The sequence below is a fragment of the Eretmochelys imbricata genome, chromosome 1, assembly GCF_965152235.1.
Source record: "Eretmochelys imbricata isolate rEreImb1 chromosome 1, rEreImb1.hap1, whole genome shotgun sequence".
NCBI lineage: Eukaryota > Metazoa > Chordata > Testudines > Cheloniidae > Eretmochelys > Eretmochelys imbricata.
In genome coordinates this window covers 209,777,895-209,803,013 of record NC_135572.1, presented here as the reverse complement: position 1 = coordinate 209,803,013, position 25,119 = coordinate 209,777,895, and the positions used below count along the sequence as shown (strand labels likewise).

Below are 25,119 nucleotides of genomic sequence, written 5' to 3'. Positions count from 1 at the left end.
GTCCCATGTGCTTTATTTACAGGATTGGAAAGCATGCCTTATAGTGATAGAGTCCAGGAACTGAATAGTTTAAGTTTAATCAAGAGCAGGTTAAGGGGTGACTTGATCACAGTTCTAAGGGGAACAAATATTTGATAATGGGCTCTTCTGTATAATACACAAAGGTATAACAAGATCCAGTGTCTGGAAATTGAAGCTAGTACAAATTCAAAGTGCTAATAAAGGCAGCGAGGGTAATTAAGCATGGGAGCAACTTACCCAGAGTTATGGTAGATTCTCAATCACTGGCAATTTTAAAATTCAGATTAGATGTTTTCTAAAAGATATGCTCGAGTTCAAACAAGGGTCACTGTGATCAGAAGTGATCCCTTCTGACCTCATAGATTCTAAGGACAGAGGGGACCATTATAGAACACAGACCATGGAATTTCCCTGAAATAGTTCCTGTTTGAACTAAAAACATATCTTTTAGAAAAACTGGTGACCAGTTCGCCTGGCATAATTTGGAGCATATTTGCAACTGCTGTAACTTAAACATGGCTGTCCATGGCCCTAAAGGACTATTTCAGCACCTAAAGGTAGCTGGAACACAGTGGCACTTCGGCAATGTCTTCTGTTTCCTTGGCCACACCCCCTACAAGAGCTGCAAGGGTGATGCTGTAGTTCTGTTACAGCTGGTTTGCATCATGGGTATTCCTGAGTGGAGGGGGTAAGACATTGGGAAGTGGGACGTGGGTTTGAGTGGCAGGAGGACTGGGGTAGACTAGGGCAGGGGCACCTGTCAATCCCACATTCTCCCTTCCCATGTCTGTGCCCACATATGGGGGACTCCTGCCCCTCCAAGGGGGATGATTCCCCCCTCATATGAGCTAGGTCCAGGATAAAAGAGGTCTTGCTTCTCTGGGGGTGGCTGAGCCCCTTCACTGCCCCCAGTGTGTGCCAGGTTCTGAGGGGCATGTGTCCAGGTACAAGCATTGGATCCCCTCCCTGTGAGCTGAGTTCTGGGACGAGGCTTGCCCTTTTGGGTGAGAAGCTGAGAACAGGCATACTTTGTGCATACCGGAGGGGGATGGGAACACCCCTGTGAGATTAATTGAGCAGGTCACACATCTCAGAGCTATTTTTGCAGGTAGTAGTCACCTCCATGGGGTGTTCTCATTCAGCTGAGAACATCTCATTGCGATGAATGGGCCATTTCACACCATTCAGGCCCTCCTATGGTGCAAATGGATGTATACAGGAGTCCTTTCCCTCCATTGTGCTTCTGTCCTTCCTATTAAAGAACAATGCTTCGGAGTCCTCTAATGTCCACATGCTTGCGTGGATTTTCTTGAAATTTGCTATGCCTTGTTGGAGTGCTATGCCTTGTTGGAGTGGGTCATTTGGGCTGTGGTCCAGTAATAGGCATTTGAAAAAAGATTCTAGTGGGGTCTTTTTGATGCATGACAAAATGTCTCATGCAGTATTGTTGTAGCTCTCTTGGTCCCAGGATATTAGAGAGATAAGATAAGGAAGGTAATTATTGGATCAGCTTTTGAGACAAGCTTTTGAGATTACAGAGAGATCTTCCTCAGGTCTGGAAAATATATATAATATACATTTCACCCACCTTTGGGGGACGCAAATTGCATATGACATTTAAGAACATATTCACTTTTTAGCTTGTATAGATTTGCAAACTGAAAGGATTATAGTGCATATATTCCAATAAAGAAAAAAAAGTGAGAGGATTTCTATGCAGCCACTTTGTTCTTGCCTACGTATAGGACCCTACCATATTCACGGTCCATTTAGGTCAATTTCAGGGTCATGGGATTTTAAAAATCATAAATTTCATGATTTCAGCTATTTAAACCTGAAATGTCATGGTGTTGTAATTGTCGGGGTCCTGACCCAAAAAGGAGTTGTGGGGGAGAAGAGGTTGCAGTACTGCTACCCTTACTTCTGTGCTGCTGCTGGTGGCGATGCTGCCTTCAGAGGTGTGCAGCTGGAGAGCGGTGGTCGCTGGCAGGGAGCACAGCGCTGAAGGCAGAGCCACTGCCAGCAGCAACACAGAAGGAAGGATGGCATGGTATTGCCACTCTTACTTCTAGGCTCCTGTCTGCAGAGCTGGGCCCTCACTCAGCAGCCGCCACTCTCTGGCTGCCCAGCTCTGAAGGCAGCAGCGCAGAAGTAAGGGTGGGATGATATGGTATTGCCAGCTTTACTTCTGCCCTGCTGCTGGCGGGGTGCTGCCTTCAGAGCTGGGTGCCTGGTCAACAGCCACTTCTCTGCGGCCACCCAGCTCTGAAGGCAGCTCAGAAGTAATAATGGCAATACCGCAACCCCCCTAAAATAACCTTGCAACCCCCCTGCAACTCCTTTTTGGGTCATGATCCCCAATTTGAGAAACCCTGGTCTCCCCCATGAAATCTGTATAGTGGAGGGTAAAAGCACACAAAAGACCAGATTTCACGGTCTGTGACGCACGTTTCATGGCCATGAATTTGGTATTTGTAGTTCAAGACAGTGTGCTGGCACCATTGTCCCTGGTGCCTGCCACCGCTGACGTTTCTAGTCCAAATCTTCATACACCTGTGCAGTAATGATGTAATAACTTATGTTGCTTGCTATGAGTTGTGTCTGTTATAGTATAACGTTTTTGTTTTCTGGGGAGGTTTACTGTGAATACAGCAGAATAATCAATAGCTAGTCTACCTAAATTTTTTGTTTTATTGTGGGGACTGGCAGGAGCTGGAGGCAGAGGACTATATGAGGAGTGGGGCGGCAGGGGGGGCGGGGCAGGGAGCTGCAGAGGGGGCAGGAAATGAGGATGTTTGGTAGACAGGCCTTGGATTCATTGTTTGAAAAAATCTGTTTTACTAGCCCCAGGAGGATGAGTCAGTAGAGAGGGAGGAGCAAGTTGCTACTTCCTGATCTCTGTGCAGATTAATGTGGTCGGTTCCCAAAGAGAAAAGGAGTACTTGTGGCACCTTAGAGACTAACCAATTTATTTGAGCGTGAGCTTTCGTGAGCTACAGCTCACTTCATCGGATGCATACCATGGAAACTGCAGCAGACATTATATACACACAGAGATCATGAAACAATACCTCCTCCCACCCCACTGTCCTGCTGGTAATAGCTTATCTAAAGTGATCATCAAGTTGGGCCATTTCCAGCACAAATCCAGGTTTTCTCACCCTCCACCCCCCCACACACAAACTCACTCTCCCGCTGGCATGCTCAAATAAATTGGTTACCAGCGGGAGAGTCAGTTTGTGTGTGGGGGGGGGTGGAGGGTGAGAAAACCTGGATTTGTGCTGGAAATGGCCCAACTTGATGATCACTTTAGATAAGCTATTACCAGCAGGACAGTGGGGTGGGAGGAGGTATTGTTTCATGATCTCTGTGTGTATATAATGTCTGCTGCAGTTTCCACGGTATGCATCCGATGAAGTGAGCTGTAGCTCACGAAAGCTCACGCTCAAATAAATTGGTTAGTCTCTAAGGTGCCACAAGTACTCCTTTTCTTTTTGCGAATACAGACTAACACGGCTGTTACTCTGAAACCTTTCCAAAGAGAAAGAGTTTGGAATTGACAACACAGATACCTTGACCTCTGTGGGAAAAGAAGTGTGCGTTGTCAACATATGGATTCTGAGCAATTACAGATGTGATGTAGCTGTGAAAAAGGCAATCGCCATCCTAGAACATATTAGGTAAGGCATTTCCTCTAGAGATAGAGAAGCATTAATGCATTGTATAAGTTACTGGTAAGACCATAAGTCTGGTCACCCATGTTCAAGAAAGAGGAATTCAAACTGGAACAAGTACAGAGAAGATCTACTGGGATGATCAGAGGAATGGACAGCCTATCTTATGTGAGGAGACTGGAAGAGCTTGGCTTGTTCGTTCCAGCAAAAAAAGGTTGAGAGGGGATATGTGACAAACCCAAGGGCAGAAGGCAAAGGACACCCGGATATCTAGCAGTGAGTTTTAGCTGACCTGCCCAGCCCAGTGTACCTCAACTCGGTGTTGTCATAATATGTCTCTAAAAGATGTCATATAATATGTAAGTGGAAAGCTCATAACTGACTGATTATTAGTATCATTGTGTAATATAGGTGCAAGCAATTGATGCGAAGTTATGGACATGTACTGAAATTGTAATTCTTAAAATGTTTGCCAGCCAAACAGGAGTTACCCCACCCTAGACAAACGAATGTGGTTTCTCCACCTGCAGTTATTTCCAGTAGTTTGGAAAACAGTGAGAATGCATTTACATTAGGGCTGTCAAATGATCAAAAAAATTAATCGTGATTAATCATGAGATTAAAAAAAATAGTCACGATTAATTGCTCTTTAATCGCAGCTAATAATAGAATGCCATTTATTTAAATATTTTTGGTTGCTTTCTAATTTTCAAATATGGATTTCAGTTACAACACAGAATATAAAGTGTACAGTGCTCACTTGATTATTGTTTTTGGTTACAAATATTTGCACTGTAAAGATAAACAAAAGAAATAGTATTTTTCACTTCACCTTATACAAGTACTGTTATGCAATCTCTTTTTATTGTGAAAGTGCAACTTACAAATGGAGAAATTTTTTTACATAACTGCATTCAAAAATAAAACAACATAAAACTTTTGAGCCTACAAGTCCACTCAGTCCTACTTCTTGTTCAACCAGTCACGAAGAAAAACAAGTTTGTGTACATTTATGGAGATAATGCTGCCCACTTCTTATTTACAATGTCACCTGAAAGTGAGAACAGGTATTCACATGGCACTGCTGGCATTGCAAGATATTTACTTGCCAGATATGCTAAACATTCGTATTCCCCTTCATGCTTCGAATACCATTCCAGAGGACATGTTTACATGCTGATGATAGGTTCTGTTCGATAACAATCCAAAGCAGTGCGGACCGAAGCACATTCATTTTCATCATCTGAGTCACATACCACGAACAGAAGATTGATTTTCTTTTTTGGTGGTTCAGGTTTTGTAGTTTCCTCATCAGGGTATATCTCTTTTAAAACTTTCTTGCAGCATGTTCCACACCTCGTCCCTCTAAGATTTTGGAAGGCACTTCAGATTCTTAAACCTTGGGTCGAGTGCTGTAGCTATCTTTAGAAATCTCAAATTGGTACCTTCTTTGTCATTTGTCAAATCTGTAGTGAAAGTGTTCTTAAATTGAACAACATATGCTGTATCATCATCTGAGACTGCCATAACATGAAATATATGGCAGAATGAGAATAAAACCTCAGTGCAGGAGAGATACAATTCTTTCCCAAGGAGAGCAGTCACAAATTTAATTAACATGTAATTTTTTTAATGAGTGTCATCAGCGTTAGAGACTTGTATACTCTTCAGGGACTAATGCACCTGACCCAGTATTTGCAGTGACACCCCAAACAGCATGTTCAAAACAGATTGGGATTTATTAGTCAACTGGAACACAGCACTGGAAGTCCTTAGGTTAGCATAGAGAAATGGAGGTTAAAGCATAGTCCATTCTGATCGAGCCATAATTCATCAGTGAAGTTGTAGTGAACTCCATTTTCAGGCTCTGTGTCTCTCTTTCTGACTTCCTTCCTTAGTTAGTTCCCTAGTGAGAGAGCCCACAGTCTTTTTCCAGAGCCCTCACTTATTCCCCCATCTCACACCTCTCAGCCCTTTTGTTCTTGAGTGGGGGTCTCTGCTCAGCTTCCCTACTGAGAGTATCAGTCCCTGTTTCTCAAATTGTTTCTCTTGGACCCCTTGTTGATTTGGGTTGATTACTGTCAGTTCCTTACTGACTCTATTCATTCTACCCAGGCAGAGAGGTGACACACACACCTATGTTTCTTAGGCCTTGTCTACACTATCAAGTTTTGTCGACAAAAGTGATGTGAACACTCAGAAATGGGCAAAATAAAAGTCGGCAGAGCGTGTCCACAGTTGGGGCACTATCATCGACAATGTGTACCACAGTACAGCTTGACACCTTCTGTCGCTAGGTGTTGTTGGAAGATGGAGCGGATCACAGCACATCTTGGGACCTGGCTCAGTGTCCCGTGATATGATGCTTTCTGTTCCAGCACTCGATGGGCTTCCGGCTTTCTGTCGTGACATTTTTCAATGGCCCTTCTTTGCTGAGCACACCGTCATCTTTATGAGAAGGGGTGCATCCCGCATTGCTCTCCTATGTTCTGTTAACTGTCATTAAGACATCGCGGATGGCAGTGCAGTTAATTGCGAACTTCCTAATTGAAGACTCCCAGTTGCCTGACATGCTGCGTGATATGAATAGGAGCAACTTTAGATTGCTTTTGGCATTCACAGAACAGCCTAACATGGTGGAATGTCCTTTTTGGGCTTGGGAAACAAGCACTGAATGGTCGGATCATGTCGTCATGCAGATGTGGGATGCCGAGCAGTGGCTACAGAACTTTCAGATGCAGAAAGCCACCTTCCTGGACCTGTGTGTGGAGCTCACCCCAGCACTGTGCCACAAGGACACCAGAATGAGAGCTGCCCTATCGGTAGAGAAGCGTGTGGCAATCGCTGTCTGGAAACTGGCTACTCCAGACTGCTACTGGTCGGTTGCGAGTCAATTTGGAGTTGGGAAGTTGACCATTGGGACTACATTAATGTAAGTGTGCAGGACAGTTAATCACATCCTGCTATAAAGGACCATGACTCTGGGAAATGTGCATGAAATAGTGGATGGCTTTACAGAAATGGGTTTCCCTAACTCTGGAGGGGCGATAGATAGCACACACATTCCAATTTTGGCACCAGACCACCTTGCAATGGAGTATATCGATAGGAAGGGGTACTTCTCCATGGTGTTGCAGGCGCTTGTGGATCACCGTGGGCATTTCACTGGCATCAGCATGGCGTGATCCGGGAAGGTGCAAAACGCATGCATTTTCAGAACACTGGGATGTATAGAAAGCTACAAGTGGGGACTTTCTTTCCAAACCAGAAGATTACAGAGGGAGATGTTGAAATGCCCATAGTGATCCTGGGAAACCCAGTGTACCCCTTACAGCCCATGGCTCATGAAACCTTACACAGGAAACCTGGACAGCAGTAAGGAGCAGTTCAACAATAGGCTGAGTAGGTGCTGGATGACAGTGGAATGTGCCTTTGGCAGTTAAAGGTGCTCTGGCGATGCCTTTATGACAGGTTAGACCTTAATGAGGATAATATGCCCATTGTCATGGCCGTGTGTTGTACGTTGCATAATCTTTGTGAAGCTAAGAGTAAAAGGTTTGCTCGGGGTGGAGTGTTGAGGCAGACAGCTTGGCAGCTGATTTTGAGCAGCCAGATACCATGGCTGTCAGAGGAGCCCAGAGGGAGCAATTTGAATCAGGGAGGCTTTGAGGCAACACTTTGAAAATGAGAACCAGTAGTGTATATCTCTATGATTGGTGGTACAATGTTACATTACATGTAGTTTTCCTAGGAAGCAATGGTGACATTTGGGGCCTTACATTCCAGCAAGCACATGAATAAACTGCCTGTGTATGTATTGGTAGTGCCTGCTATCTCAATTTATAGAAAACAGATAAAGTTGACAGGTTTCAGAGTAGCAGCCGTGTTAGTCTGTATCCGCAAAAAGAAAAGGAGTACTTGTGGCATCTTAGAGACTAACACATTTATTTGAGCATAAGCTTTTGTGAACTACAGCAGTTTATGGATCCGATGAAGTGAGCTGTAGCTCATGAAAGCTTATGCTCAAATAAATTTGTTAGTCTCTAAGGTGCCACAGGTACTCCTTTTTTTTTTCGCAAATAAAGATGAGTTACCATTAAAAAACTTTGCTTTTATTGCACAAAAAACAACACACACAAACACACAAAGATGCTTGATGGGAAAGCAGGTACCAGGGAAGGGCAGACTTTCAACGCTGTGTGTAGGTTCAGCTATCATTATGAAAGTTGTCTGCGGGGGTGGAGCGAAGGGGAAACTGAGAAGTCCCGGAAAGGACTGTGCGGATGGAGTTGGGGGCGGGGGAGGAGCTTTGAAAAGAGTTCTGAATGTGCTGCTGGAGAAGGCGGGCATGGAGCTGCTCAGTCTTCAGCATTATTAAGGACTTCAGCATCTGTGTTTGTGCCTTCATGACTTTAATCATCCGCTCAGTAGCATCCTTAACAAATTCATGATTTTCTTTTCTGTTCTGCCTTTCGGTTTCCCTCCACTCCTTTCGTTCCCTTTTCTCTGCACTGGAAGAGTGCAGTACCTCCCAGAACATGTCTTCTTTGCTCTGTCTTGGGCACTTTCTTATCTGGCAGAGACACTCGGCTGGTGTGTATTGGGTGTTCCTGAAGGTCACATCTGCCAAGCACAAGGAACAATGCACAGAAGCATGATTGTTAAATTCACGCACAGCATTGAAACATTTCAGTAAAATACACCTTTTGTAACATAACAATCACTTTCTCACTGACCCTTGGCAAGCACACATCTCTGCAAACTCCCAAAGCAAGGTGAGTACTGAGGGGGAACGCTCCCCATGGGGAAAAGAGCACTCACTCTGCAAGGGTTGTGGTGCAGCCAACTAGGGGGAAAAATCGAAGATTCTTCCACACTTTTCCACAGGCAGAGGTCATTGTAGCAGATGTATCACTGCTAAGGGTAAGCAGGAAAATGAGGGTACATCTACTATGTGCTTATGGCTTCTGCCCTGCTCCCTATGCTGCTTGCCTATGTGCCGCTTTGGTTCCTGCACAAGTGATTGCCGAATGGCGCTGGAAAGTTCCCTACAATGGGGGAAGGAACAGAGCTGCTCTGCCACGGAACCTTCGGCAGAGGATTGCCGAGAATCTCCAGGAAACTTTCCTGGAGATCTCTCTGGAGGATTTCCGTGAGATTTCAGCGTGCGTCAACACCCTGTTCCACCATACTGATTAGCTACACAGGGAAATGTCCAGCTCACCGAAGCACAGCCAGCCTTCTACATTTCTATACCCTGCATCCACCTCCACACTACAGAAACCACAGCCACTTACCAGACATCTCCTCTCCTACTTCTTGCTTGTAGGAGAGCAACTAGTGAGACTGGCTAGACACCTCTAGAGTGGTGAACAGTTCCTGGCTGCCTGCTCCACCAGGCGACCCCTCCAGGAGCTCCACATTGTCATCTAACTCCACCTCTTCATCAATGAATTTGTCCTTCAGGTTAGGTCCTCTTTCCACCCCCTCCAGGCCCGCTGAAGTATCCACGGGACTCTTGGCGGTGGAGATGGAATCGCCACTGAGGATAGTGTCCAGCTCCTTATAGAACCAGCAAGTCTTAGGTGCAGTAATGGAGCAATGGTTTGCCTCCTCGTCTTATGGTACACCTGCCTCAGCTCCTTTATCTTCGCTCTGCACTGCAGCATGTCTCAATCATAGCCCTTTTCACACAAGCCTCAATAAATGTGCCTGTAGGTATCCCAATTCCTATGGCTCAAGCGCAGCTGGGACTGCACAGCCTTCTCTCTCCATATACTGAGCATATCCAGCAGCTCCGCATAGTTCAAGCGGGAGAGCGTTTGCTGTGATAACCAGCCATGGTCACTTGGGAAGATGTGATGAGAGCTCTCCACGCCAAGCAAACTGGAAATGGAATTTCAAAAATTCTAAGGGGGCTTCTAAGTGGGAGGGGCGGATGGTTGTTTACCTGGCTGCAGGGCAGTGCAGTTCAAACTACTGACCAGAGCTGTCACAATGGGCATTGTGGGACACCTGCTGGAGGCCAATTAAAGTGATAAAATCAAGCGTGGTGTCTACACTGGCACTTTGTTGACAAAAATTTAAAGGAAAAAGACTTATGTCTCTTGTCGGGGTGGGTGTATTTTGTTGCCAAAACAGCACATTTTTACTGCCAAAAGTCACATCACATTCCCACTTCATCACAAGTATGCAAATATGCATTATTTCTATGCAGAACTATGTAGGTTTTGTCAGTATCAGGGCATAAGGCTTTTATTACAAAGGATGTTGTCAGCAGTGAGCGGGAATGTGAGAGGATTCTAATGCTTTAATTATGGTTAAGAAAAATGTAGGCTGAGATAATATCTTGTGAATAAGTGTAAGGAAGTTGTAAAAGGCTGTGAAGTGGTTTTTAAATTGTACACATGTGATATTCTTTCTGGGGAGTTGGCTAAGTGTGTGAGTTACACTGGAATCTGGAACCTCCTGATTCTTATAATGCCATGGGCCAGGGTGAGTATGTGCATATTGAGGCATTGTTCAAAGAGTGTAGAGAGAAAGTAGCATGAGCAGCCTTCCCCCCGCACCCCCACCCCGCCTTTAATAGTGTTAGATGGAATCTTGTGGGTGAGAGGGAATGGATTGTAAAAAGAGGTGAAGAGCTGGTACACTTCATCAGCTGTGGGGCTGGCAGAGTGTGTGTTAATGGGGCATATTGGGACACTTCTGAAAGAGGGCAAAGTTAAGGTTGCCCATGCAATGTTAACTGAGTGTTTCCTGCTTTTCAAAAGTTTGAATTTTGCTCCACTCAGCATTCTGTAAGGGGACAACATGCCACCAACCAACCTTAACTCTGTGTTAATTTAGCTTTTTGCCATTGAATACACTTAGACTTTTGTGAAGCATTTGACTCAGTGCCAAAAACATTCTGTTTAAAATATTAATAATTAGTACTCTACAGTATCAATAAAGCACATATTAAATTAGTTCAGAACTGGCTGACTTCTCTCAAAAAGTAGTAGTCAATGGGGAATCATCATCAAATGGGGGTGTTTCTAGCGGAGTTTCACAGGGATCAATTTTAGACCTTAACTCTAGGTTAACTAAGTTTTTTTGCCATTTAATAATACAAAATGGAACAAGCATAGATTCTGGTGTGGTTTCCACAGGTACTGTGACAATGTGACAGGTTCCAGAACCCTGCATAGTGAACCACCATAAATTCAGGTTCTAGAATGCTGCATAAAGATGCAGATTAATTACTGTTGTTAGGTGGGCTTTGTTAGTTCCAGCCGTATAGAAAATGGTTTGGAATCATTCTTATGTGGCAGAGGGACCTAGACTAGAGACTGAGCAGAATTAATCCTTCAGGGAAGTCAGATTTAGGGAGAAATCTTAGGCTGAGGTTTTTTTAAAGATTGTTTTTGAAGGTGTTTTCAAATACCTAATATTAATTGGGAGATAAGGTGGGTGAGGTGATACATTATATTGGACTAACTTCTGCTGGTAAGAGAGACAAGCTTTTGACCTTACACAGAGCTCTTCTTCAGGTCTGGGAAAGGTACTCAGAGTGTTACAGCCAAATACAAGGTAGAACAGATTGTTAAGCATGAAGAGTTAACAGGTCGCAAGAGACTATTTAAGGTGAAGTGGGGAGTTAATGGTCTCTGTGACACTCTGAGTATCTTTCCCAGAACTGAAGGCGAGCTCTGTGTAAGCTTGAAATCCTGTGCCTTTCACCAACAGAAGTTGGTTCAATAAAAGCTATTACCTCACCCACCTTGTGCCTCTAATTATCCTGGGACCAACATGGTTACAACAGCACTGCAAATAATAGTAATTGGATTTTTTTCATATTCTTCAGTGTGTATCCAAGGAGCAGCATTGCTGAGCATGAAAGCACAAAATTGAAACTTCATGTTCAAATCTTAGTGAAATGTGGAAAGTGAACAAGTAAAAATTAAATCATAAATGTGAAAAGAGAACAGAAAAAACTTTGGTTTTGATCATCTAAAGTTTTCCTAATGGGATCAGGGGGATATATATGTTTTAAAGTGACAATCTCTCTTTAATTTATAGTAAGCTAAAAAACCCCAGGTTTGTTAGAAATTCATCCTTCTGTCTACTGTCACAGGTGTTCAAGCTCAAAGCAGTGCAGCTGGCAGGAAAGCTTCTTCCAGCATTTAACACACCCACAGGCATTCCCTGGGCAATGGTGAATCTGAAAAGGTAACGGATTTTCTTTTGTCATAGTTTTAAACCAAAAATTGTTATGGCACATCTCTGTCCTTTCTAAGTAGAAGAAGTGTGTAAGGTACAGGGCGAAGTGATATTCACTACACTTGAGAGTAAATATACTAGGAGCCTGAGGACTCTGCCTCATGTGCATTAACATTAACTGTAGCAGATTGTGACTGCTCTCATTTTGCATATGAAGATTCAGTCCACTGTAGCTCCATGTCCATTATGTAATGCTATGTATTGGTCCAGAACCTGTAGTCAAAAGGGGCACATGAACATTATATAATGGGACCTGCAGTATCTGTAAGCCACACCTGGTCCAGGCAACATAGTTAAACTCCATGAGCTTCATGTGTTGTGTGGGCTGTGTGTTGGCCACACCTTTCTCAGCAGAAGTTCAAAATACTTGTAAAGATGAAGGGACTTATTATCCAGTCAATCATATCAGTTTCACACTGATATAAATCTACTGATTTAGTGGAGTTACTCCTGATTTACATTGGTATAACTGGAAGAAGAGTCTTGACTGATGGTTACGTATAATGTCCTTCTCTGACTAAGTCATCTCACATTTATATTTTTAAATTACATTTTCAGTTAACATTTGTATGTACTTTAGTTATTTCTTGTGTAGCACCCTGGGTTTCACAGTCATTATTCCAGTTTAATGTAGCCTCTAAACATTCTAAATTCTAAGATGACTACATTAAGAGAGAGCTAAGTTTGAGAGTACATAAAAGTAATTTAGGGTAAAGTATATTACAGAGATGTTTGTAATTATCCCAAAACAAAGCACTATAAATCCAGGAAATTCAGATATGTTCAGGTATGGATATCCAAACATGTTAAGGTATGGATATGAACAATTTAGGGTACCCAAATAACTGTAACTCTACCCCATGACACCACACAGTGAGCATATGATTAAGGCATTTTAATATTTCTGATTTCAGATTAAATCAAACTGATTTTTAAAGACACATTAGATTTTGTTCTTTCTCTTTTGTTTTCCTCCTTTATTTCTTCAGGATGAAGTTAAGGTTGTTTGGATGCCCTATAGCAGGGGTTCTCAACCTTTTTCTTTCTGAGGGCTCCTCAACATGCTATAAAAACTCCAGGGCCCAGCGGGGTTGGAAGAGGGAGATTCGGGACTCCGGGCCAGGAGTGGGACCCTTAGGCATGCATAGGTGTAGGTTGACTTCTATTTTGGGGTGGCAAGGGCTGGCAGGGCTCAAGCCAGCTCCGCACAGCAGGGTCCAGGGAGGAAGCACCACCTCCACTCCCTGACTCAACTCAGCAGGCCACCCACCCTGTCTGGGTTGTGGAGGGATGCAACCAAAACATATAACTCAAAGGGGGGACTCAGCTCAAAAAGTTTGAAAGTTATAAATGATAAAACTTATAAATGCTAAGGGCTTGTCTACACAGGAAAGTTTTTTCCATATAGATAAACTTCAGGTTTTCATCATAAACTCCCTTACATTGACACACAAAAGTTCTTTTTTTGATTAGCTGGCATCATATCCCACTTTAATTGGGAAGCAACCTAACTCTTAGGCCTGGTCTACACGACAAGTTATGTTGATATAAGGAGTCTTGCTTCAACCCAGTTGTGCATGTGTCTACACTTAGATTTGTCTCCGACTGAGTAAGTGGCCTGTTATTCCGACGTGGTGTTGAGCCAAGGTTTATGTACAGAGGTTGGCACAGCACGCATGTAGACACTGCATTACCTTTGTCAACCCTAACGGTCCTCCAGCAGTTGTCCCACACTAACTGCTCTGGTCACCATTGTGAACTCCACTGCCCAGGGGTCACGTAAACTGGAAGCCAACCTCACTTTTAAAGCCCTGTGGATTTTTGAAATTCTTATTCCTGATTGCCTAGCTTGGAGAGCATACCTAGCAGCTCTCCGCTGTTGTGTGCAACTGCCTAGCTGACCATGCCAGCTACACACTACAGATGTGCTCCAGCCTGGAGGAGACACGATATATTGGAATTCCTGGGCCTGTGGGGAGAAGAGGCTGTGCTCAGGGTATGCAGGAGAAGTGGTATGATGGACCAGCAGCAGTGCTGCGTGAAAGCCAAGGAGCTTGAGCAGGCATACCAGAAGACCAGGGAAGCCAAAAAACAATTAGGTGTCAAGCCACAGACCTGCCATTTTGCAACGACCTGCATGCCATACTCGGTGGAGAGCTTCACCCACCCACCCATCACAACACTGTCAATATCTCCAAGGAGCCCAAGTCACAGGTCTCTGCTGTGAACAGAAAGGAGGATGGGGGTGGACAAGGAAGAGGAGGAGGATGGGGGACAGGCAACTGGATCCAGCTGGACAGCAAGCTAGGACCTGTTTTTTACGCCACTGCAGACCAGCCAGTCCTGCCAATAGAGAGCATGGGCAAGTCCAGTGCAGGGGAAGGAACCTCAGGTAAGCATGTACATAAATTTTCCATTCCAGGGATGGCCCCCTCAAAATAGCAGGACACAGCTTTTGGCTTTTCATTAATTTACTCATACTAGAAGAACCAAGAGAAGTAGAGTTGCTATCTGCTTTTCCGTTCCCTCTAGAGTTAGGTGCAGGGAGACAGAGCATGCAGACCAGTTTGTTTATGTACACAGGGGTGTCCCTTGAATCCTTCTGAGCGATCTCTATGAAATTTTCACAGAGATGCTCTGTTATACTTTGCCAAAGGGTTCTAGGGATGGCAGCCTTATTTCTTCCTCTGTGGTAAGATGATTTCCCACAGCACTCAGTGATAACATTGGCAGGCACCATTGCAATACACAGCCTAGCAGTATACGGACACAAGTGGCTTCAGGATGCCAGCAGCAGCTGTGTTCTCTGTGCCTTTGTTACCATCAGGAGTGAGATATCAGCTAAAATGACCACCACCTGTGGGAAAAGGTGCCAGTATTCAGTGCCAATGCCCTGTGTTAGTAGTTTTATGCAACCGAGAAATTCTCTCCTCATTTCCCTAATCTCTAGTGGGCCATACTTACCGTGACTGGTGCTGTGACTGGTGCCATACACAAGCAATCCCAACCAGAAGTGAAAATGAACTTGTAGTTCTTGAAGCTTTAGGGGAGCAAGGGGAGCAAGTTCTGCATCTTAAATTTCAGTTTCCATAGGGACTATACTGACAGCGGTAACTTTATGTGTTTATCTGCAGCTGCTGCAGCCTTGAGGGTCTTCCTCTCCACACCTGCAGAATGCCTGACCCAGATAAGGAGGAGAAAGAAGAAGACTTGGGGTGACATGTTCACTGAGCTTCTTCAAGCCAGTGCTGCACTGGATTTTGAGCACAGGGACTGCAGGATGAACATTGGGGACAGCCTGGAGAAGGAAAGAGTGGAGAGGAGGAAGGTGCAGGAAAAGGAGAGGGAGATGCACCAGGACATAATCAGGCTTCTCAGGCAGCAAACACAGATACTGCAGACTCTGGTGGACCCGCATTTTGAGAATCCATGCTCGCCTCCCTCTGCAGCCCATTGAGAACTCAATATCGGGACCTTCCTATATCCCCTGTCCCCTTCAACATCCCACATGGCATCCAGGGCTGCCTCACTATCTCTACCACTCCACTCCGCGGGACACTGAAGACAATCACAGCTTCACATACACTTACCTGTGAAAGTGATGGTTGGTGTAGATGTAGCTGAAATAGGCATGAATGTTCTTTCCCCTTCATAAGTTCTGTTCTGTTCATTTAAGTTTCAGTAAGTTTATTTTAAATATATTTATTTTAAAATTTCAGTTTATTTTTTTTCACTGAATTCTTGTACAAAATAAATGTCTGTTATTTAAAACATAACTCTTTTTTATTTGTTTGCAACGTCTACTACCAAGTGCTTAACAGGTATGAAAGCAACCAGTTACTTGTTACTGACAATGTGACACAACTCATAGAATAAGCCATAAACAAAATTAATAGATGTATTGACAGTGTTATGTTTCTGTATGTACAGCAATTACTGCATGATTCCTATTAGGCCACAAAAGAGCAGGGCCGGATAGAGTACAGTACAACAAAATGCATTACATGGCTTACTGTAAAAATGGCCTTTCAAAACCCGCCCTGAGCTTTGAGCTCTTCTAATAGCTCTTGTGTCTGCCTGTTCAAACTCAGCAGACAGCCATTCCACAGCTACGCTCTACCCAGGCAGAAAGGTTTCCCCCTTTGCTTCACAGATATTATTCAGGACACAGCAGGTAGCTATGATCATTGGGATATTTTTCTCACTGAGGTCCAATCTTGTGAGTAAACAATGCCAGAGTCCCTTCAGTCCACCAAACGCACATTTAACTGTCATTCTGCACCTGCTAAGCCAGAATTTGAATCGTTCCTTGGTGTTGTCAGGATGGCTGGTGTGCAGCTTCATAAACTAGGGGAACACTGGGTAGGCTGGGTCATGGATCATTTTTGGCATTTCAACATTCCCAATAGTAATCCGCCAGTTGGGAAAGAAAGTCCCTCCTTGCAGCTTTCTGAAAAGTCCTGTGTTCCCTTCCATGACCAGTCCACTCTTATGTGGGTGAAGCATCCTCAGTGATCCACCAATGTACTCTGTGGCAAGGCGGTCTAGTGCCTAAATAGGGATATCCATGCTGTCTGTCACTCCGCTACAGTTGAGGAACCCCACTGCTGCAAATCCATCCACTATGTCTTGCAAATTGCCGAGAGTCACAGTCCTATGTAGCAGGAGGTGATTAATGGCTCTGCATATTTGCATGACAATGGCCCCTCAGTGGATTTCCCAACTCCAAATAGATTTCTGACTGACCTGTAGCATTCTGGCATTGCAAATTTCCCCAGTGCGATCGCCACTTGCTTCTCTGCTGTTAGTGCTACTCTCATTCTGGTGTCCCTGCACTGGAGGTTGGGGCGAGCTTGGAACACAGATCCAGGAATGTTGCCTTGTGCATCTGAAAGTTCTGCATCCAGTACTCATCATCCTAAGCCATTGTTATAAATGCGATGCCTCTGATCCGTGTTAGTTTCTCAGGCCTAGAAGTGGCTCTCCACCATCTACAGCTGCTCTGTGAACACCAACAACAATTTTGAATTGGTTCTCGCTATGTCCCATAGCAACGTGTCCTCCATGAAATCATCATGTTCCCCACTGATTCGGTTCTTCTGTGGCTCTGCAAATACTGCAGGATTGTGCACCCTGTGCTTGCAATGCTCATGACAATAATGCAGAGCTGGGAAGGCTCCATGCTTCTGTGAGAGATGGCAGATAGTGATGAGGGCTATGCAGGTTTGTGGGATTTTGAAAAAAGGTGTGAAAATTATGGGATACAGATCCCATTGTGGGATGGAGACTTTGCATGTTGGGAAGTTGACCCCAGGCTCCCAGTCATCCTGGCACAACTCATTTTGGCACCATCATGAGTTACCAAAACTTCCCAAATGACTGGATTCACAGTTTTCAGAGTAACAGCCGTGTTAGTCTGTATTCGCAAAAAGAAAAGGAGTACTTGTGGCACCTTAGAGACTAACCAATTTATTTGAGCATAAGCTTTCGTGAGCTACAGCTCACTTCATCGGATGCATACTGTGGAGACTGCAGAAGACATTATATACACAGAGACCATGAAACAATACCTCCTCCCACCCCACTCTCCTGCTGGTAATAGCTTATCTAAAGTGATCACTCTCCTTACAATGATGCACATTGATACATATGATACACATTGTAAGGAGAGTGATCACTTTAGATAAGCTATTACCAGCAGGAGAGTGGGGTGGGAGGAGGTATTGTTTCATGGTCTCTGTGTATATAATGTCTTCTGCAGTCTCCACAGTATTCATCCGATGAAGTGAGCTGTAGCTCACGAAAGCTTATGCTCAAATAAATTGGTTAGTCTCTAAGGTGCCACAAGTCCTCCTTTTCTTTTTGGATTCACAGTGGGATTCGTGCCCATGGTGCACTGCACTGTGCATTGGTACAAGCACTCCTGGTGAGTACATGCACCACCGACACAAGGAGCCAGGTATGCACACATATAGGCGATGTACTAACTGCGGAGGCTTTAGGCCGACATAATTTGCTCAAAATAAATTTGTAGTGTAAATGTGGCCTTATTTCAGAATGTTACAAGGTTTGTGTGGAAGCATCCCTATTTTGGATTAACTCTGCTGTTTCAGGCAGTCCTCCCTCTGCTATCCCACACTGCGTTGCTTCACACCTGCACTAGCCTATCTGTTTACTTGTATGCCCTCTACTACTCCAGGTTCATCTTGGCTGGATTTCACCTCCATGTTTAAATGCTGGCACAAATCTAGTGGTGCCCCTTTGAAATTTCAGCTTGTGAGAAGTTCACACTTTTGGACTCTCATATCCATTATAGCAGCCATGTGCAGTGTCTTCATATGGTTCTGTCTTCATTGGCCACTGGGGAAAAGAGCATGTTCAGGCCCATATTAACAGCAAATGCAGGAGAAGTCTCAGAGCCATGCCAAAGCAAAGGAACTCCAATAGAATTATAAAAATGCTAGAGACAAAAGTAAGACCTCTGATAATGTTCCCACTACCTGCACCTACTATGAGAAAATGGACTGTATTTTTGCCAAGGATGCCACCACCAAACTCTGACATGGGATTCTGGACAAGTTGACAAGAGTATCAGAAGGTGCCCAAGGCATCATGGAAACCAACCAAGAGGTGATTCCTCCGGACCACCAAGATCACTTCAGCATGCCAAACTCTGAGACTGAAAAATGTCATTGCTATTCAGCTCCTCACTAATAACATCAATCCCTAATATCATAATTGTTACACAAAGCATATCCATTGCATTCCTTTCCTTGGTTACAGTACATTAATTTTCCTGTACTACATGCTGGCCTCAAAGTAGGAGCACAATGCATCGTTGAGCCTAGTTGCCTAACTAGTTGGGCCATGTTGCAGAGGCACGCTCTCTTGGCTGTTCACACATTCGGAAAGTCTCTCCACCTTTGCCTCCCAGCCCTTGGTGAGACTCTCTCCTTTGCTCTCACTGATGTTGTGCAAAATGCTGCAAGTGTCTATCACACAAGGCAGATATTGCTCAGAAGCCTCCAGCCTTGACATGAGACACTGCCACTTTTTCTTCAGTCTACCATATGCAGACTTCATATGTCATTCTGCAGCTACTCAGGTTATAGTTAAACAGCTCCTTTCCCCTATTCAAGTATGCAGTAAAAATTTTCATAAACCAGCGTGATGGGGAAAGGCCAGATGGCTATAGAAAAGTAGTGGGAGATAAATATATTAGCTCCAGACTAAACAAATCCCTGGTACCAGGATAAGTTAAATGGCAGCTGCTCCAGGTCAATTAAGACACCTGGGGCCAATTAAGAACTTACCAGAAGGCAGGGAGAACGCTAGGTTGATTGGGACACCTGAAGCCAATCAGGGACTGGCTGAAACTAGTTAAAAGCCTCCTAGTTAGTCAGGTGGGTGCGGATGTCAGGAGGTGTGGGAGGAAGTTGTGCTGTTGGAGAGGCTGAGTAGTACACACCATATCAGGCACCAGGAAGGAGGCTCTGAGGTAAGGGTGAAGTGGAGCCTGAGGAAGTGGGGGCTGCTGTGGCAAAGTAGCCCAGGGAATTGAACATGTCATGTTTCTAAAAGGTCAGCTACCATAGCTGATACTATTAGGGTCCCTGGGTTGGAGTCCGGAGTAGAGGGCGGGCCCGGGCTCCCCTGTTTCCCCCCTCCTCCTCCCCAATTAATCACTGAGACTGGGAGACAACAGAGAATGTGCAAGGGAGGATAGCTTCTAGTTTCTCCTCACCTCCCTCACTGGCTTATGATGAAAATGGCTCAGTAGACTGTGACCCTTGTCTCTAGAGAGAGAAGAGTTACGTGGAGGGTCACTGTGAGCCTCTGAGGCTAGCGAAATCCTCCAGGAAACGCGGGACCCACGGAGACAAGGACAGAGCTTTGTCACAACTGGTGTGAAAAGTGGGATTTCGTTCACAGCGTGGCGGAAGAAAGAGGTTTAAAAAAAAAGTGCACTGGGGTTTTGGATTTTTTTTGTTTTGGTTTGTTTGTTTGCTTTGTATCACAATGGAGGAAGTGGTAAGAGCTCTGGTACAAGCCACGGCAGCCCAGCAGGAGGCCACCTGGGTTCAGGCAATGGCGCAACAGGAGTCTATGTGGCTACAGCAGGAAACCAATCAATTATTGATGAGCCAGGGAACCCAAGATCGTGCCCTCTTGAGAGAGGTGGTGGACCAGCTGAAGATCCTCACCACCCAGGCCCAGGGATCCAGTGGGACGGGAACCCTGAGGGCCACTGGTTGTCTTCGAAAGATGACGTCAAGAGATGACAGAGAGGCATATCTCCTCTCATTGAAAAGGACTCCTCAGCATGAGGTGCGGTCCCAGGAGCAGTGGGCCAGCATTCTCACCCCTTTTTTGTGGGGAGAGGCCCAGAAGGCCTACTTTGATTTGCCTGCCACAGATGCCACTGACTATACCCGTCTGAAGTCACAGATCCTAGCACGATCAGGGGTGACAGCAGCGGTAAGGGCCCAGAGGTTCCATGAGTGGAAATACCAGGAGAACAAACCCCTGAGGTCCCAGCTATTCGACCTCATACATCTCGCACGGAAGTGGTTACAGCCCGAGGTGTGCAGCCCAGAGGAGATTTTGGAGACCCTGGTCATGGACCATTACATGCAGGGACTGCCACCAGATCTCCACAAATGGGTAGGCCAGAACGATCCGTCCACGTACGACGAGATGATCACGCTGGTAGAAAGATGGATGACAGCCAGAGAACTGACCCAACTACCCAAGGAAAGCCCCTTTCGAAGCAAGCACCCAACCCCAACTCTGGAAGGTTGGGCAGCCAAACCCCAGGGAGTCCTAGGTGGAAGAAGTTGGGGGCTGAAAACCAGTGGGGACACCAGAAGGAAGGCATTGGCCTGAGTGGGGGGAACTCCGGGACTAAACCCCCTAACCCCAGGATAGGGGAGTGATTAGAAGCAATTATAGATGTTATGCATGTGGGGAGTGGGGACACATAGCAGCACAGTGTCCCAGCACTGAGGAGCCTATGCAATGTAACTGGGGGATTGGGAGGTCCCATGCTCCCTTATCCACCTTGTGGGGGTCTCATTAGCCCCGCATAATTACACCAGGCCAGTGAGGATAAATGGAGCAGAGACTACAGCGCTTGTGGACTCTCAGAGTGGTATCACCCGCATGTCAGGTAAGCTGGTAAAAAGTAGTCAGCTGCTACAAGCCAAACGTGTAGCAGTGACGTGCGTACATGGGGCCGTGAGCCATTACCCCACAATCCTGGTGGAGATAGAGGTTCAGGGGAATCCCATTGAGGTGACTGTGGGAGTAGTTCCTAAACTCCCATATCCTGTAGACATTGGGAGGGACTATCCAGGGTTTGATAATTTGCTCCCCCCGGAGAGGCTGGAGGGAGGTGGGGATACGGAGGACAGCGACTCGTCACCGGGGGAATGTCAACCCCCGATGTTGGCTGAGATTTCTCAGGATCTGTTCTCAGCCCCGCAAAAGACCCGGAAGACAAAAAAAGAGAGGAAGGCCGCGAGAGCCTTGGAAACCCAGACCCTGACCCAGGGCCAGACGACCTCCCAAGTAGGCAGATGGGTGCGAGCAGCCAACAGAGAAACTTCCACCACGGAAGGTGAGCCAGAGGCTGCCCCCAGCCATGAGGGCGGTGAGCCGTTGGAAGAAGCAGAAGCCAGCCCCTAGGAGCTTGGGCAGATTAGTCCCGGAGAGAGACTTTTGGGTGGGACCAGGTGGAGGACCCCAGATATGATAACTCCAGGAAAGAGGTGGCCGAGATTGATAGGATACCTGTGGATGGGAAGGTCCGGGTCCTGTACCTTACTTATAGTGAAGAAAGATCTCCTGTACCGCCATGGTGCAAATGCGGGAGCAAGAGATGCAACAACTTCTGGTGCCATGAAAACATCAAAAAGCCATATTGAGTCTTGCCCACAATCATCTGTTTGGAAGACACCTAGGGATAGAGAAAACCCATGCACGGATCCTGCGGAGGTTCTTCTGCCCAGGAGTACATGAAGATGTCTGATTATACTGCACCGCTTGTCCAGAGTGTCAGTTATATAGCCCTCGCCCGCACTTGCGGGCTCCTTTGATACCTCTTCCAATAATCGAGGTTCCTTTCGAATGGATAGCCATGGATCTGGTAGGGGCTCTAGAGAGGACAGATCGGGGCCACCAACATGTGCTTGTTGTACTGGACTATGCAACCTGGTACCCGGAAGCTGTTCCCCTCCGCAACACAGTTTCCAAGATAATAGCTAAGGAGCTAGTACAGATCTTTGCCCGGGTTGGGCTACCCAAGGAGATATTGACTGATCAAGGGACACCTTTCGTTTCCAAGTTGATGAAAGATCTCTGTTCGTTGCTCCATGTCCAAGCCCTACGGACCTCTGTATACCACTCGCAAACAGATGGCCTTCTGGAAAGGCTCAGTGGGACCCTCTAGACCATGATCAGGAAAGTGGTGAGCCAGGATGGGAAAGATTGGGATACCCTATTGCCTTACCTCATGTTCGCCATCCGGGAGGTCTGCAAGCCTTCATGGGTTTCTCTCCATTCGAACTACTATACGGGCGCCATCCCCGGGGCATATTGGATATAGCCAGAGAAGCCTGGGAAGAGGAGCCAAATCCCGGAAGGAACAGAGTCGAGCATGTACTGCAGATGAGAGATCGGATAGCCCGAGTTATGCCCATTGTACGGGAACAGTTGGAGAGAGCACAGGAGACCCAACCAACCCATTATAACTACCAAACGAAGCTTCGATGGTTCCAACCAAGGCATCGGGTGATGGTACTGGTGCCCACAGCAGAAAGTAAACAGTTGGCCCAGTGGCAGAGACCCTACGATGTAATCGAAGCCGTGGGAGAAGTGAACTATAAGGTGTGGCAGCCAGGCTGCCTTAAATCGGAGCAAATTTACCACATCAGTCTTCTAAAACCTTGGTACGATCGAGAGGCATGCTTAGTCACGCAGGAAACCCTCCCCCAGGAGGATAACTTACATAAGCAAGTGAGGATATCAGCTTCTTGCGCCTCTTGCTCCCAGCTCCTCACACGCACACCACAAACTGAAGTGAGCTCCTTTTTTAAAAACCCAGGTGCCCTGATTAGCCTGCCTGTCTTAATTGATTCTGGCAGCTTCTTGATTGGCTGCAGGTGTTCTAATCAGCCTGTCTGCGTTAATTGTTTCCAGAAAGTTCCTGATTGTTCCGGAACCTTCTCTGTTACCTTACCAGGGAAAAGGGACCTACTTAACCTGGGGCTAATATATCTACCTTCTAGCACTCTCTTGTAGCCATCTTGCCTGACCCTGTCACATTAGCTACTAACTGGCAGCAGTCAAGGGTGATAAGTTTCCAGATGGCGATGGCTATATTCTCCAGGCTGAGAGGAGGTTTCAGGCTTGTGTTCTGCTGCTGCAGCAGCTCCAGGTGAGCTCTGCACAGGCCTCTGGGAAAGTCGCCTTCCTCAGCCTGAACATCAGCTGGTGCTGGTCGGCTAAGTGCCATGCTCCACTGAATAAAGCTACTCCAGGAAAACTTCATGCAGAAGTAACTGCTTGATCTCTTCCCAACGGCATCACTGTGGCTATCTTCCAAGTCACTCATAGCCATCCATCTGCATGATACATGTGGAGCAGCCTATTCGTATTAATGACGGTCAGGACTGCGGTGCTCAGCAGTCTTCCCTCCCTGGTGCCTGACACGTTTGAAAATGATCCTGCTTTGGTCAAACCAGATGAATTATGGGAGTGTGTTAGTTTGATTCCAGAATTCCAGTGGGCATCCCACAATGTGCCACACAAAAAAAATCATCCCAGGATGTATTGAGCCTAGTGGCAGAACATTACACCATGCCCCAACATCTGCCCCAAATGATGTACAGTTTTTTGAAAAAGTGAAGAGCAGTGTGGATGCAATGAATCACAGAAGAGAACTATCTTAAGATGGCATGAACAAAGGGGTGTGGATGCACTTCTTTGGCATAGTTAAACCTGGATAATTATAGTGGAAAAACATATGCTGAAAAAACTTGCCTATGTAGAAAAGCCCTAAATGCTTGAAACAAACCCGTTCGATGATGATTCCCCATGTACAGTTGCATTTTAAGAACTGAAAAAGATCTTGGTGGAGCTCGAAAGCATTTCTCTTTCACCAGCAGAAGTTGATCTAATAAAAGATATTACCTCACCCACCTGGGGGGCTCATATCCTGGGGCCATCATGGTTACAAGAACACTGCTAACATTTTGAGACCTATTATTCAGTTTTTAATCAATTTAATGTGTGCCATGTTAATTTTATATTGTTCTCATGTTTTAATCAAAATGTCATGGGGGAACCGAGTCAAACACTTTACAGAAGACTAAGCATATTAAGTCAACACTGATACCTTTATCAATCAAACTTGTAATTTCATCAAAAAAAGATATCAAGTCAGTTTGAAATTATCTATTTTCCATGAACCTGTATTGATTTGCAGTAATGACACTACCCTCCTTTTGTTCTTTATTAATTGATTAATGTATCAGCCACTCCATTATCTTGCTCAGAATTGATATTAGGCTGACAGACCTATAATTACATGGGTCATCCCGTTTACCTGTCTTAAAAATTGGCTCAGCATTAGCTTTCTTCCAGTCTTCTGGAACTTCCCCAGTGCTCCAGGTCTTATTTAAAATCAATGTTAATGGTCACTGCGTCCCAGGACAGAGTCCCCCATCCTGTAAGTATGGCCTACATTCTTTGTTTCTAGATGTATACATTTACATTTAACTGTATTAAAAAGCATATTGTTTGCTTTGGCCGATTTTACCAGGTGATCCAGAATCAGCAACGTTTCCACTTAGTTGTTTACCACTCCCCCAATTTTTGGGTCATCTGCAAACTTTATTAGTGATGATTTTATGTTTTCTTCCAGGTCATTGATAAAAATTTTAAATAGTGTAGGGACAAGAACCAATCCCTGTGGGACCCCACTGGATACACACCCACTCAAGGATGATTCCCCGTTTACAATTACATTTTGAGACCTATCAATTAGCCAATTCGTAATCCATTTAATGTGTGCCATGTTAATTTATATTGTTTTAATCAAAATGTCAGGGGTACCAAGTCAAACACCTTATAGAAGTCTAAAAGATCTCCTCATCCAGCT

General features: G+C 45.3%; 1 protein-coding gene across 1 annotated transcript in view; it reads left to right on the top strand.

Annotated features, from left to right (window-relative positions):
- Positions 1 to 25,119, top strand: part of MAN1A2 (mannosidase alpha class 1A member 2) — a 311,536-nt gene that overhangs the window by 189,624 nt on the left and 96,793 nt on the right. The window contains exon 6 of the mRNA XM_077823277.1: positions 11,812 to 11,906. Within this exon, the coding sequence (XP_077679403.1) occupies positions 11,812 to 11,906 (95 nt within the window). The remainder of the gene's footprint in view (positions 1 to 11,811; positions 11,907 to 25,119) is intronic.